Source organism: Tyto alba, unplaced genomic scaffold, assembly GCF_018691265.1.
Source record: "Tyto alba isolate M040663 unplaced genomic scaffold, T.alba_DEE_v4.0 Super-Scaffold_30, whole genome shotgun sequence".
Classification (NCBI taxonomy): domain Eukaryota; kingdom Metazoa; phylum Chordata; class Aves; order Strigiformes; family Tytonidae; genus Tyto; species Tyto alba.
In genome coordinates, this window is record NW_024881305.1 from 3,308,262 (window position 1) to 3,321,961 (window position 13,700).

The following is a 13,700-nucleotide window of genomic DNA, read 5'->3' on the forward strand; positions in this document are numbered from 1 at the left end:
TTTTGTCCCCTCTCACTGTTCCCTTCCCCTGCGAGTGTTTGCTCAGCAGCCTCCCTTCCCTTCCCCTCTCCTCTCGCCATCCAGGGGGGGATTCAGGAGATGCTCCCCCCCCCGGGTCTGGGGTGTTCATGGGGGCAGCGGGGATGTCTCCTTTCTGCTGGCAGCAGGAGCTTGCTCCCGGGGTGTTCAAACCTCCAAATAGGGCAGGAGCAGCCCTGGGACATTGCACAGCGTGGCCCTGACAACAGCCCCGGTCCCCCCATTGTGCCCTATCTGGGGGTCACTGTGTCCTCCCAGTGTACCCCATCTGAGGGTCACGGTGTCCCCCCATTCCACCCCATCTGGGGGTCACCGTGTCCCCCCATTCCGGACCAAGAGCCTGGTTGGGGTGACTGCATGTGGCCCCCATCTCCCGGCCGGGCATTTTGGGGTGCAAAAGGGGACTTTGTGTGCCTCCAGTGAGCGCCGAGCTGTTCGGGTGTGTGGGCACAAAGCAGCCGCCCCCGGGCGTGAAGGGGGGTGGAAGCCATCTCGGGGGGGGGGGCTCTTCTCCCCGGTCCCGCCCGGGGTGGTCTCGGGAAGCGTCCCACGGTTGGGGACATCGGTTGGGCTGTGTGGGGATGTCACTCGTGTCCCCGAACGGACACGGCTGCGGGCTGGCCCGCGGAGCCCCTTCCCCTCCGAAACAGGGGGGGTGATGACGGGGTCAGCGCTGGCGTCGCTCCCCCGCGGCCACGCTGGGGTGGAAGACACGGAGGTGACACGAGTGGGGACGTGGAGGGGGGATGCGGGTGCCACGGGGCGCCGCGGACGAGGTGACAACCCCCATCAGGCAGCGCCGCGGCCACCCCCACGCCTCAACCTTGGAGGGGGCCTGCGCGCCCCGCTCAGGCAGCGCCGCGGCCGCCCCCGGCGCCGGTGAGGGGGGTCCTTCGGGAGGCCGGAAGCGGCGGCGCGGCGCAGGCGCACTCCTTTCCGCTGCTGGGCCCGCCGCCGCCGACACGGTGAGGCCGCGCTCTGCCCCGCGATCGGCCCCGCATCGGCGCCATCCCCGGGCGGCTCCGGGGGCCGCGGCCCGGCAGCGGTGGGGAGCCGTGGCCTGGCCCCCCCCGCGGGGGGATTTCCGGGCTGGGGGGGGATCTAGCCCCGAGCTTTCAGGGTGGGGGGGCATCCCGTTACCGGGGGTTGGTCCCCGGGCTGGGGGGCCCCGCGCTGCGGCGTCTGCAGGGAGGAGCCGCGGCGGGAGTTCCCAGCGGTGACACCGGGATCTTCCACGCCGAGAAGCTCCGGCTCAACCCTGCCCGGGGCCGGTACGGTGCCCCGCCGCTGCCTGCGCGCTGCCGGGCCCTGAGCACCGGGAGCTCCGCGGTTTCCCGCTGCTTGAGTCTGGGCGTCCCGGGGAAACACGCCCCGGAGCCGGGTGTCCCCTCGCAGGGGTGTAATTATGGGGCTCCGGTGCGAGCGAGGTGCTGCCGGGATCTGCTCCCGGCCCCCGGGGAGGGCGAGAGGCTCCCTCAGCTCACGAGTTAAGTGCAAAGGAACAACAACAGCACAAATGTTTTTAAGCCCCTGGCGCTGGTGGTAGAGCCAAAACACCCTCATCTGCGTCGCTGCCCCACCTGCGTCAGCCCTTGTCTCATGTTTTGACCGACATCAGATAATTAACAGTCTTTAATATGGCCGTGTGATGTAATGTTGACGATCAAAAGTTTGGACTGCTCAGTTTTCCTTCACAGGAAGACAATGGGAAGGGTTGCCCAGCAGCTCAGGTGTTGAAAAGTAGTTCAAAAAGTTCTTAGAGGAGACAGTAATGTGCGAGGAGGTGTTTAAGCGTTAGGCTTTTTGTGTGAGCTAGCACCGTTGTTACTATGTCTCTTGGGTAGGCTCCTGAATTAATTTATTTTAAATCAACATTATTGCCTGTCTACGGCTTACCTCATGTTTAGATGTTGATGCCAAAGAAGAACCGAATCGCCATCTACGAGCTCCTTTTCAAGGAGGGAGTGATGGTGGCCAAGAAAGACGTCCACATGCCGAAGCACCCCGAGCTCGTCGACAAGAACGTGCCCAACCTCCACGTCATGAAAGCATGCAGGTATGGGGGTGAGGGTGGGCTGCCGGCCAGCTGGGATCTGGGCACGCAGGACTGTTGCGTACCTACAAATAAACATCAGCAGCTGTTATCAAATAAACGTTGTCAGATGTTGTGTTGCTTTTGCCGTCAGTTATTTTCCCATTTTCCTGAGTTTTGCTCTTTGGTTTATTGTTCTCCGTGGACTGTAGAAGGTTTTTCTTTTGTGGATCCACATCTCTAGCTTTGTTTTTGGAGCTGTGATATCTGTGTGTGGTAGCCTTATGCTTTCCTACAGGATGGAAATGATGCTGTAATTTTGTCCCGTGCATGTGAACTTTTACCTGTTTCTAAGTTTCCATTCCCCACATGCCCCTGATAAGCTCTTGTGTTCACAGAAGCACCTAGTGAAGGTGTTGACTGGAGATGTTGGAACAGTGAGAAAGATCATACATGAAGTAATTGAGAATTCTCTCTCTAGTCTCTGAAATCCCGTGGTTATGTGAAAGAGCAGTTTGCGTGGAGGCATTTCTACTGGTATCTGACCAACGAGGGCATCCAGTACCTGCGCGATTACCTTCACCTCCCCCCTGAGATCGTCCCTGCGACCTTGCGCCGGAGCCGCCCGGAGACTGGGAGACCGCGGCCCAAAGGTGAGCGGTGGTTGAGAGGTGACTGCTGAGTCAGCAGGAGGGAGCAGGGAGGGAGGTTAAACGTGTTACGCAGCGCTGGTGTGATGCACGGACAGCTCCCAGTCCAGACTGCTGTGAGTTGCTGTGATTTTGGGATGTGTAAGTGTTAATAGATCAAAGAGACACATTTAAGTTTTAGTGCTTTTGTATTCAGTGCCAGTCTGGTGGTCGCTGGCCTACTGAAGTGTTGGAGAGGGCTAAACCAAGCTGTGAGTAACTGGGAGAAACGCTTTGAGTGTGGGTCTTGTCCTTCTCTGGTAACACAAGTGACTGGAATTACTGAGAACGAGTACACTGAAACTGCAGGCTGTGGATCGAGGTACCATTTGGTGCCCAGACATGGCTGAGATCCGAGAAGGGATGTCTGTAGCTCCTGGGGCTTTTCAAAAACTATTCTTGTCTTTTGGGAAGAGCCTGTGGCAGCAGTCACTACAGTTCTCCCTCAGGAAGACGGTGTGTGCAGTGCTGGTCTAGTCCAGCAGGTACAGAGAACCTTGTCTCTGGCTGAGTTATCCTTAGAACAACTGCTTGGGAAGCTGTTGTGTAAAAGTTGCGTGGTGTTGGCTAGGATTGCTGAGACAGGAAACAAACTTGTGTTCGGGTGTAGCACGTGGGCACGGGATTCAGTGACTAAAATTGAGAAATAGGCCTTGGTGCTGGCTGTGCTTCATGGCAGGGTTCAGCTGTGGTACCTGCAGTCAAGCTGGATATCCACAGTTCCGGCTTTATCACATGCACTTGATGTGCTCTTAGGCAAGTGAGATTATTAAAGCTGCTTTCGCTTTTTAAAAGATTTACAACAAATATGTGTGGTATATTGGGCTCCTAGTTCTGATTTTTTTTCTTGGTGGGTTTTTCATACCCCAAAGTGAAGAAGATGCTGGTCATGCAAAGAGGTGTGCTGCTGCTGCTGCTGCTGCTGACCTCTCAGGTTGCCCACAGGTGCCTCCCTGCAAAAAGTGTCGTAGACCCACCTGCAGATGGCTGAAATGTATTTCCAGGAGGTATTTTCTGGTTGCAAACAGCAATATTAAATAATCTTGGGTTGCAGACCTGCCTGTTAAGTCCACACAAGGCAGAAGCTACACTTTTTCCTTGTGGATGCTTGGTATTGACCTGTGAATGGCTTGTGAACCATTTTGATACAATTTGTTATGAGTAATGTCATATAGTAGTGCAGTATAAATAAATCTGAAGTGAACGTGCTGAAGCCACCATGTGTCTCGGTTCAGTTCTGAAAAGGTTACTGTGTTCCATGCTAATAATTCAGAATAGGAAGGATGGTTATGTTGCTTGTAGGCATTTAGAAATGCTCTGCAAAATCCCTTCTGCTTAGTTTTCATGGGTTCTTGTCCAGCAGTAGAGAAGAAACACCAGAGTACAGAACATGGATTGTAAAATTGCTCAGAAGATCCTTGGGGAGATAAAAACTTCTGGAAACTTAAAGAAAGGAGAGAAAAAAATACTGCAGCTGTGGTTGGCAGAACAGCATTGCCAGGTCTCTAGGGGAAAGAAATGTTTCTTCTCCCTCAAGGCAGGAGATTGTGGGTCTTCTGCCTTGTGTGGAGTTGCCTCTTGTGTTTACCAAGAATAATGTAGGATGACATCCTGCCCTTAAAGCAGGACTTGCTTTGTGAAAAGCAATCTCCTGCGTGACAGAGCTCTTTCTGGTAGATGGTAGGAGTCTACTCCTGCTTCTGAGCTATCCCATCCCCAAGTACTGGACACTGCACTGGGGACGGAAGCTGTGGGCATGGGGTGCTGAGGGCTTCACATGCTTCTCCAACTTGTTCTTGAGCCTAACAAAACTGTAGCATCGTCTGCTTCAAAAGAAAGAATTGCACTGAAACTAGGAAGATGATGGTTTCTTTGATCTCTGAATAGCTTTGAAGGTTATCAAATTTATTCTTTAGATGCGGTGTTTATCCAGCGAACTAAAGAAGCTGCATATCTGATGGGAGGGTGGGCCTTACGGTTCCTGGCTAAAATTTACTTGGGGTTTCTGTTGCGAGGAAGCTTCACTTTGCAGCATCTCAGGCCTTTGCAGTGCAGTGCCGGTGACCTCATTCAGTTCATGCCTGGGCAGGGTTAGCTGGCAGGGCTGCACAAATTGTCTGTTTCTGTGTTGTTTCTCTGTGGCTTACCTGCCTCAGGCTGCAGCAGATGAGGAGTTGCAGGGGTGTGTGTGGATGGTGGTACAGAATCCAAGTTTACGGGTCTTGCTTGACCTCTTGGGACTTTGGGGCCTTTTTTGGTACATCCATGCAGTGCTAGCAACTTTTTCCAGTAAGGTTTGGTACAAAAGCTGGAACAGTTAGTCTAAAGGGGGTTTGGCCTTACTGCATGATATGTGCAGTTTGTGTCTCCCTTACAGATGTAATTGAGCTGTTAGAAATTAAGGGTGGACAGGTCTGAAGTTTAAAATAATCCACTGGCTAGGAGATGTGCTATAATGCTTTAACCTCACACAAACAAAGGGCATAGAAGCACTTGTAGAATGTTAGTCTGTTTGCACAGCAGTGAGTAATGTTTCTCTTTGTAATAAAAGCATCTATTATAAGAACTACAGTTTGTATGGGAAAACTAGTGCCTATAGTATAAATCAAGCCTCTAAAAGTGCACAATTTGTGTTTCTTGCCACATGTGTGAGACTGCTAGTACACTTTGGTGTGCCAGGCAGCAACTGACCTTAAATATGTCTTGCTGCCTGAGTGTGAAGACCTTGGCCTGGTGCTGTGGGAGTGTGTTTCATCCTTGGTGCTCAGAGCGAACCCTGTGAGTGGCACAGAGGCTGCCAGTTCCACCACATCTGTTTCTTTCCTGCAAGTGTTCTGTCTAATATTAATCTGATGTTACATAGATAATCTGCTCTTAGTTTTATTAATCTATTCCATCGTGGAGGATTTGTGATACTGATAGTGTAGCTGTATTTTAGGTTGGGATCAGAATGTCATGCAATTTGTGATTCAGCTATGAACAAGCTTGACACGCATGACAAAGTCTCTGTATTTCTGATTTTTTTAACTATCATTAATTTTTTGTCTCTTGTTTGAAGTCCAGAAGACTCTTGAGATGATGCTATGAATCCATTTTTCACATTACTTAACTTCAACCCAAGCACTAGCTGGTGTGCTTTAGCAGATTTTTGCCTTTAAAGTGAAGTTTTCCTTAGTATATCATGTTTTTATTTATGTTTATATATATTGAGCTGTTCAAGGTGCAGCTCTGTTGGTAGATCTAATGCTTAACTGGAGGGCTTTTTTCCACCTTGAGATGCAGGATCACGCATGGAATGAGTCGCTTGTGTCCTGGATAAGCAATGTATTTGAAGTTGCTGTTTCACTTTCAGGTCTGGAAGGTGAACGCCCCGCGCGTCTCACTCGGGGAGAAGCTGACAGGGACACATACAGACGCAGTGCTGTTCCACGTGAGTGTCCAGTGTGTTGCTGTATGAATATCAGGCTGACCTTGCTCTTTGTGCAGGTTATCTCTTTGGGTGAATTGTCTTCAGTATTGGCCTCCTTTCAAAAAGAAAAGGGGAAAATTAGACTCTTTGTTTAGCTTGGTCATTTATGCAACAGAGTTCATCTGTATCTTCTTATGGGTAGGAGTCTCTTCTTGAATTTTGTCAAGCTGGACTGTTGGATTTTCTCTGGGGTGGGTTCAGTAACTCTCTAGCAGTTTTTATAATAGCTATTTTACTTTGCTATATTTCACCTCAGTTTTAGTTGCCTTTGTAAAGCTTTGATTCCAAGCAGGAGCACTGTACTTGGGGAGTGGATTCCTTGGTTAGTAACTCATGCTTCTCTCTCTTCAGCTGGTGCTGACAAGAAAGCTGAGGCTGGTGCTGGAGCAGCCACTGAATTCCAGTTTGTGAGTATTTGCACTTGAGATTTACTTCCTTTATTGAGTTTTTGATGAGAAGGATGTGGATAAGTGGTATCTGCATGCTCTTCAGAGTGGTGGTTCTCTGGTGTGCTGGCCGGGGTTAGGTATTTGGCTCTCAGTTGTGTAAGAGGCTGGGGACTGTTAACTGTTTACACTCAACTTGCCTGCTGCCTTCCTGTTGGGGAAACTACCTCATGGCCTCGCTACTGTGGGGGGAAGCCAGTGACACATCTGAGAAGCAAGCTGAACTCTCTGGAGGAAATGTATGATTTTATACCTCAGAAAAGTTTTAGGCATGGTCCACAGAGCTGGCTAGGATGGGTTGATTTTGTTCTTAGGATTGCTCATCTGGTTAACCTGTGTCAGGTAGCTAGTCTCAAACAGATCAGAGTTAGGCTGTGCTTGGAGCAGGGTGTGCTTAGCAAAGTAATGTGAAGTTGAGGAAAGACAGCTAGCTCTTTTATGATGTTGGTGGTTCTTGCTGCTGTGTATTTGCTGCTGTCACTTGCTTAATACGGTGACTTCTAATGCTCTTCCTTTTCTGTTGCAGAGAGGTGGATTTGGTCGTGGACGTGGTCAGCCTCCTCAGTAGAACTTCCTGCTCATGTTTTGTGTATAATAAAATAGGTGAAAATTCCACCTGGGTTGCATCACTGTGTCTTATTTAAGTGCATAAATCTAGAGCTCATGTAGCAGAGAGGTGACTCAGATCTTTGGCATGTGTAACAACAGTAGTGGAATAACTTGTGAGTAGAAAACAGATTATAGAAAAGGAACTTTGTAGGTTTGGTGGTTACTGATGTAGGGTTTTGGTAGTGTATAGAGGTGTTTCTTATGGAGGAATGAGCCTTGGTTCATGGCAGTGCAGAAGTGCTGCAGGCAGTCACTCATGCTTAGGAAGATGCTCATTTCTAGTAATTCCCAGTAATGCAGTAAAGCTGGGCTGAGAGACAATTCTATTTTGCAGACAGCAAATTTAGCAAGTTCAGCTGTGTCAGCCTGAGACCCCCTGTGAATCGGACCCAGCCAGTGCAGGCAGGTGAGCATTTCCCTTTTCCCAGTTCTGAAATGACTGGGTTAATTAACCATGGCTTAAGAAAGATGGGTGCTTGTGGCAGCACCTGCCCTGGGAGCTGAGCACAGCTGGTGCCCTGCAGTGTGCAGCTTGCCAGTAGATGTCACTCGCCAGCTAATGATGGGATGATGCTAATTGGGAATGGAGTTCTGCAGCCTGGTAAATGGTACCTTGTTCAGGGCAGCCTTAATATCTCATAAGTACTAGACGCTAACCTGGGGGAAAGGAGTTCATTCCAGTCCTGGTTCAGGGTGAGAGAAATGGTGGGCATGAGGTTATTTCATAAAATTTATTTCTGAGGGAGTTGGCACTGTAGGAAGATACTAGGTGATTCAAATCTTTAAGTGATCCATCTGCCTTTGTTGAAGCGTGTAGGCTATGATTTAGCTAAATCTCATGAAGACTAACCTTCTGGATTTAGCTAGAATGCACTTTCCACCCTAGCCTTTAATGGGAATGTGCATTAAAGCTCATTTTTTTCAACTTTGCAGGTGAGCTTCTGGGTTGTCTGGCTCTACTGGGGCTTTTTGTTTGGAGTTTCTGCTTATTTTATCCTATGCTGTAGTGGTAATGTTTATGCTTGCTGTTACACATTTATAGTTGTGATTCTGTTTGGGAAGCAGTGTTCAGCAAAATGTTTAGCTTCATGTGAAATTAAGCAACCCTTTCAAATCACTTGGACTATTTTGGTGTGTGAAGTGCTACGTTTTCTTCCAAAAGAATATTTGATTCATTAAAGGGAAGATCCAAATGAGCAAGTAAAAATTGCTTTTGTTTTGGTGTAAAGAGCCCCAGCCTAAATAGACTTCCACAAGGGAAATACTGCATCCGCATTTTTAATCTCTGACTTGTCTCTAACCCTGCAGCCTGGGATGGGAGCTCTGTGCAAGGCAGAGGGATCCCATCCTCATCCTCTCAAAGCTTTTTAGCATTTATGAGCTGATGGAGGGTGGTCTGGAAGGCATGGCTATTAATGGTGCCTCCCCTGGGTGCTCTCTAGTGTGATCCTCGCCTGGCAAAGAGCCTTTTATTGCACCCGTGTGCGGAGTCAGGAGATGATAAAGGCTTCTTGGCTTACCCTCCATTTTCAGCTGTCTCCTGTGGTGCAGCAAAGGTGCTGAAGCCAAACCACAGCTGGGCAAATACCGCTCAGAGAAATATTTGACCCTTTGTCAGGGTTTTCCTCCTGGGGGAGCACACAAAAGCGGGGGCTGGGGCATAGGGTGGCACCCCTCTACCTGCAAGCACCCTGTGAATGAGCCAAACCCTGGGTGCGGGCAAAACGTGGGTGTGTCTGCAGCAGGGTGATGCTGATGTTAGCTGCTCCCGGGGTGCAATTTTGGGGGGGGCTTACAGGCTGTCCGGTGGAATCGGGCCTTGAAGCTGAATGGCCCCTGAGGAGCAAGGTGTGTGTGCACTAGTGGGGGGCCCTGTGGGGTGTCTCTGTTTAGGTGTCCCCCGGGCTTGCAGAGGACCCCCCCTTCCCTGCCCCGGGGTGCAACCCCCCCCCCCCTTTGTTCCGCTCCCGCCCGCGGGGTACAATGGGACCCCCGCAACCGCGCTCCGCCATTGGCGTAAGCCGCCCCCCGCCTTGCGCAAGACGGGCATTCTTTCCCTCCCCAGCGTCTGCGCGCTTTGCGTAGCGCCGCTGTCAAAGCCGAGCCATGTGCGCTGGGGAGGCCCCGGCGCCTTTTGCGTAACTGCCAGGGCGCCCCAGCACGCAGTTTACGAACAGCCGCCCTATTCCCGAAGGCCGCCTGCGCCGTGCCGCTGGCGCAGAGGGCTCGGCGTTGAGGCGGAGGGAGGGGGCGGAGGCGTGGTGGCGCCGTCTGCTGAGGGGAGGGGAAGGCGGGGGGAGCGATTCTGGAAGCGGGGTTGCGCCGTCTGCGTGGCGGGCGCGCCGTGGAGCGGCAGGGGGCAGCCGCCGCCTCCCCCGCCCGGCGGCTCTACGCCGTTTGCGTAGCGTGCCCCAAGATGGCGTCGCGGTCGTCGTCGGCGGCGGTGGCCGGAGCGTCGGCAGCGGCGGCGGAGCGGCTGGAAGTGAAGGGCGGGATGAGGCGGGCGAAAGGCGGCAGCGCGTAGCGGGCGGCTCCCGGCCTGCAGGAGACAGAGCGAGACCGAGAAAGAGACTGTCGCGGGGAGGCGGCCCCCCTCCGTGTGTGCGTGTGTGTGTGTGTGTCCCCCCTCCCCGTCCTTCCCCGCCCGCCCCTCACGGGAGCCCCGGCGGGTCCTTCCCGGCGCCGCCACCCTGCCCACCCCCGCCCTCTAGGCCACGGGCCTCGCCGTCCTCCGGCCTGCCGCCTCCCCCCCCCCCCCCCCCCCCCCGCCGCCCCCTCGGAGCGGAGGATGATGAAGCTCAAGTCCAACCAGACGCGCACCTACGACGGGGACGGCTACAAGAAGCGGGCGGCCTGTCTGTGCTTCCGCAGCGAGAGCGAGGAGGAGGTGAGGGCCGGGGGGCCGCGGCCGGCCGGGGGCACGTTCCCCCCCGGGGAGAGGGGTGGGGGCGAAGCCGGGTCCCGCAGAGGTCCCCCGAGCAGCGACCTGCGGCCCCGGAGCCGCCCGGGTGTGACTTGGTTGCAGCGTTTTTTTTTTTTTTCCTAGGTGCAATTAAGCGTCGCTGGGAAAGTTGGTGTTCCCCCCCCCCCCCCCCCCCCCCTTTATTTTTCGCCGCTAAACATGAGAAAAATGCCCAGAATGAAAGGTTGTGTATCGTGGGGTGGTGGAACAGTCTGGTAAGGAGTGTTGTGGCACGGGATGGGATTTGGCAGTCGAGTGGACCGACCACGCTGGCAGAACTTCAGTCCAGCACATCACATGAGATGGGAGAGGAAACCTGACCTTGGATTTATAAAAAGAAACTGGGATAAAAGGGGACTGATGGAGTGCCAGAAGTTGCTGTCCAGAGAGGCTTGGGAGGAAGTGGGAATTAAAGGTAGGTTGGGTAGTTTAAGAACGGCCGTGTTGCTAAGTGGTTGTATTGTCCATGAAGTTAAAATGAGCAACTTTGCTCAGATGTGCAATTTTTGACTATTCTTTTTTATTATCTTCTTAATATCGGCTTGGGCTACTCAGGACAAGCTAGACTGCAGGTCTTTTTTTGCTTCTGGAGTCAGGCATACTTCATTTCATTTACTGGTTCCTGGGTGGCTGTGCTAAAGTCTTTGTTCTCCTGATTATCATATTTGTAGCTACAGGAAATCGAAAGGGAATGCAGACAAGTTCACTGGAGGAAAGTAAATTAGCATACTGTTCAGTTATTAACATGGTGAAGGAGACTTGACAAATCCTTTGTAGCTGTGCTGTCATGGTGAAGAGCGTCAACATTTCAAGCATAAATGGTCTGAAATGAAAACAGTATGTTTTGGTGAAGTGTTCATTGTAGCTGGTCCTTCCCACTGACTTTCAGGAAATTTATGATACTTTGAACTAACTATGAAGAACAACGTAATCATATCATGCAGTAATACTGGGGCTAATCAGCCTGGGTGGTTGAAGGCATCTGAGTTTCCTGATGCAATTTTACACAATTTGTGAGGCAAGTGTGGCAATTCTTCTCAAGAGTTAGATCCTTGACCATGTTTTATTAGAGTGTAGTTAAAATAGAAATATCATTTTAACAGTTACCTGATGCAGTCAGCTTTTGACTGGTTGTTAGGCTTTATTTTACAGCTCATTTTGCAGTGTCATGCGGGCTCCAGCTTACCCCGTGGTGGTGGTCTGTTACGTCTTCTGGCCAGTGGGAACTGGTGTCCAGAGCTCTTATGGTGTTGATGACACAAAGGTTTGCTAACATAGCAGTTTCACAATACTGGCGTGAGATGGTTGAAGAAGGAAAAATAAACTCATTCTAGAGGCATGCTAACTTGTGACAAATTTACTTTGGTGTAGGTTAAGGTGGCTGGATTTGTTTAAGGTTGAGCTTTAAAGCCATTCTTGTATCAAAGTTGTGTCTGTGTTGTGGTTTGCAACAACTTTCAGTGGATTGAAAAGCTCATTTAATTTAAACTGGTACAGGTTCAGGCTTTAGTTTCTAGTTAAGACCTAGAGTAGAAAAATCTGTTTCTAATTTCAGAGGGAGGAGTTCAGAGGTAGCTGTCTCCCTGTGCCAATTGTGCCTTGTCATTTCCATAGGTCTCTTATGAAGGCAGCAAGTGAAGTTCTGGAAAACTTTGTGTATCAAGGCAATAGAGGTTCTCACGTGAACATCATTTTCTCACTTGAGCTTTGGTCACTGTTAGTGTTTGGCTTTGTCTCTGGTCTCCCCAGTAAAATCAGGTGGGGTGTTGTACTGTTTTGTGGCACATAAAGGAGCACTAATTGCTTTGTAAATGATGCAGCATGGGATGTAGATTGATTTCTTCAAGTATGTGCATATGTGTGCTTTTTTGTCAGTGAGCCTCAGAAATAGTGAAGCAATGAATACAGGTTTGGTTTGCTTTGAATTGGCGTCCTGAGGACATCTCATAGGCTTTCAAACACCGTATTTATTTATGGTATCTGTGTATTTAATGCAGAGCTGAAACTGCATCCTGTGTTGTCATCTATTACATACCTACTGCAATAGTCGGTCATGAAGTGGACTTTTTCAACAAACCCATTTCGGAAAGGTATTGTCAAGTCATACTGTACTAAATACACACACCAGAATGGACTCCTTCCACAGATACCGCTCTTGATTTTAGTCAAAAGGCCTAGAAACTGTTTAAATTATGCTTGAATTGATTATTGAAATCAGCAAGCAGGAAACGTTAATTTTTATTAATTTCTCTTTCTAATTATTTCTTAGGTTACATCTCATCTGTTGGTGTTTAAAAAACTTTGAGAGAAGTCTGCTTGTCTGATCTTACTGCTACTTGCACTTTTTCGGTAACAAGAAAGGTGTTATCTGTACACAGTTATATAGTCTGTGTATATATGTGTCTGAAAGATTTTTCTCTTGGAGAATAATATATTTTTTTTGGTGCTACTAACATAGTTTATTATTGATTACTTCTATTTAAATGGAAATTGAGATCTATTTAAAAGGCCTCTCCAGGGAGGGGGGGGGGGAAACAGAACCAAAGTATGTTAGTTAAAGATCTATTAAAAGCTTACTGTTTAAAAAGAAAACAAACATGTTTTGATAAATAATTTAAACTTGCTGTATTAAAGTATTATTTTTTTCTAGGACTGGCTGTTTCTGGTTACTGTTTCTTTTAGGTGTTTAAGAAATAGTAGAGCTTAGCTCTCGCATTTCTTCTTCATTTCCTGCTATGAATTTAAAAAAACCCAAGGTTTTCCCCTTTTTGAACCCCTAATTAGTTCCTGAATTAAACAATTTTGTCAATGAGCAAGAAGAAATAAGAAAAATTCTGTTTACACTTACGGGGCAGGCTACTTTTCTTTTTAGGGATCTACTCTCTAACTCTTCAGTTCATTAATTTAATTTTCTTTAGAATCTTAGCAATCAATGAAGATTGCTAAAATAGCATGTCTTTGGTTAGGCATTATATTTGCAAATAAAGAGTTCTAACATAATAATACCTTGTTTCTTTTTTAGTTTTTAAGTGATTTATTTTTTCCTTATGCTGCTCGAGGTTGCACATTTCCTCTGTATTGCATTTGGAAGCTACTACTTTTGGACATGAAAGAAGCTCTGGAACATTTTTGGAAGACCAAACGTTGGCTGAAAAGATGCCTTTGTTACATATTCCTTTACAAAGCAGTACAGGGAGAATTCATTTAAACATGAATCTCAAATGGAGCAAAAAATACATTTCTTAATTGGGCTGTGTGGAAAAAAATTGGTATCTGTGCTGTTCCATAAACAGTGAGCCACCACAGTGATGTCTCTTCAGGCAGGAGGGAGAACAGGGGAATCAACAGGATTAATTCAAAGAGAGTGTGAACAGACTTCAAAGGACCTTTTGGAGACCAAACACCAGGACTCTGCTATTTTCATCTGTTCAAACGAAGTAAACTCCCTTGATAT

General features: G+C 49.2%; 2 protein-coding genes across 3 annotated transcripts in view; both read left to right on the forward strand.

Moving 5' to 3' along the window:
* Positions 1 to 892: 892 nt before the first annotated feature.
* RPS10 (ribosomal protein S10) lies at positions 893 to 7,290 on the forward strand. Its single transcript, XM_042799899.1, is given in 6 exon segments — positions 893 to 1,004; positions 1,947 to 2,103; positions 2,539 to 2,724; positions 6,113 to 6,190; positions 6,581 to 6,636; positions 7,202 to 7,290. Coding segments are annotated over 5 exon segments (519 nt in total). The 5' UTR covers positions 893 to 1,004; the 3' UTR covers positions 7,244 to 7,290.
* Positions 7,291 to 9,668: 2,378 nt separating this feature from the next.
* Positions 9,669 to 13,700, forward strand: part of NUDT3 (nudix hydrolase 3) — a 32,890-nt gene continuing 28,858 nt past the window's right edge. Inside the window, exons 1-5 of one of the 2 annotated variants that reach the window (XM_042799898.1) lie at positions 10,105 to 10,171; positions 10,331 to 10,661; positions 11,411 to 11,510; positions 12,244 to 12,336; positions 12,516 to 12,865. In XM_042799898.1, coding sequence (XP_042655832.1) covers positions 10,484 to 10,661; positions 11,411 to 11,510; positions 12,244 to 12,336; positions 12,516 to 12,570 — 426 coding nt within the window. In that variant the 5' untranslated portion in view covers positions 10,105 to 10,171; positions 10,331 to 10,483 and the 3' untranslated portion in view covers positions 12,571 to 12,865. Of the gene's footprint in view, positions 10,172 to 10,330; positions 10,662 to 11,410; positions 11,511 to 12,243; positions 12,337 to 12,515; positions 12,866 to 13,700 lie in introns of those variants that run through there. The other variant, XM_033009566.2, reaches the window with a different exon arrangement.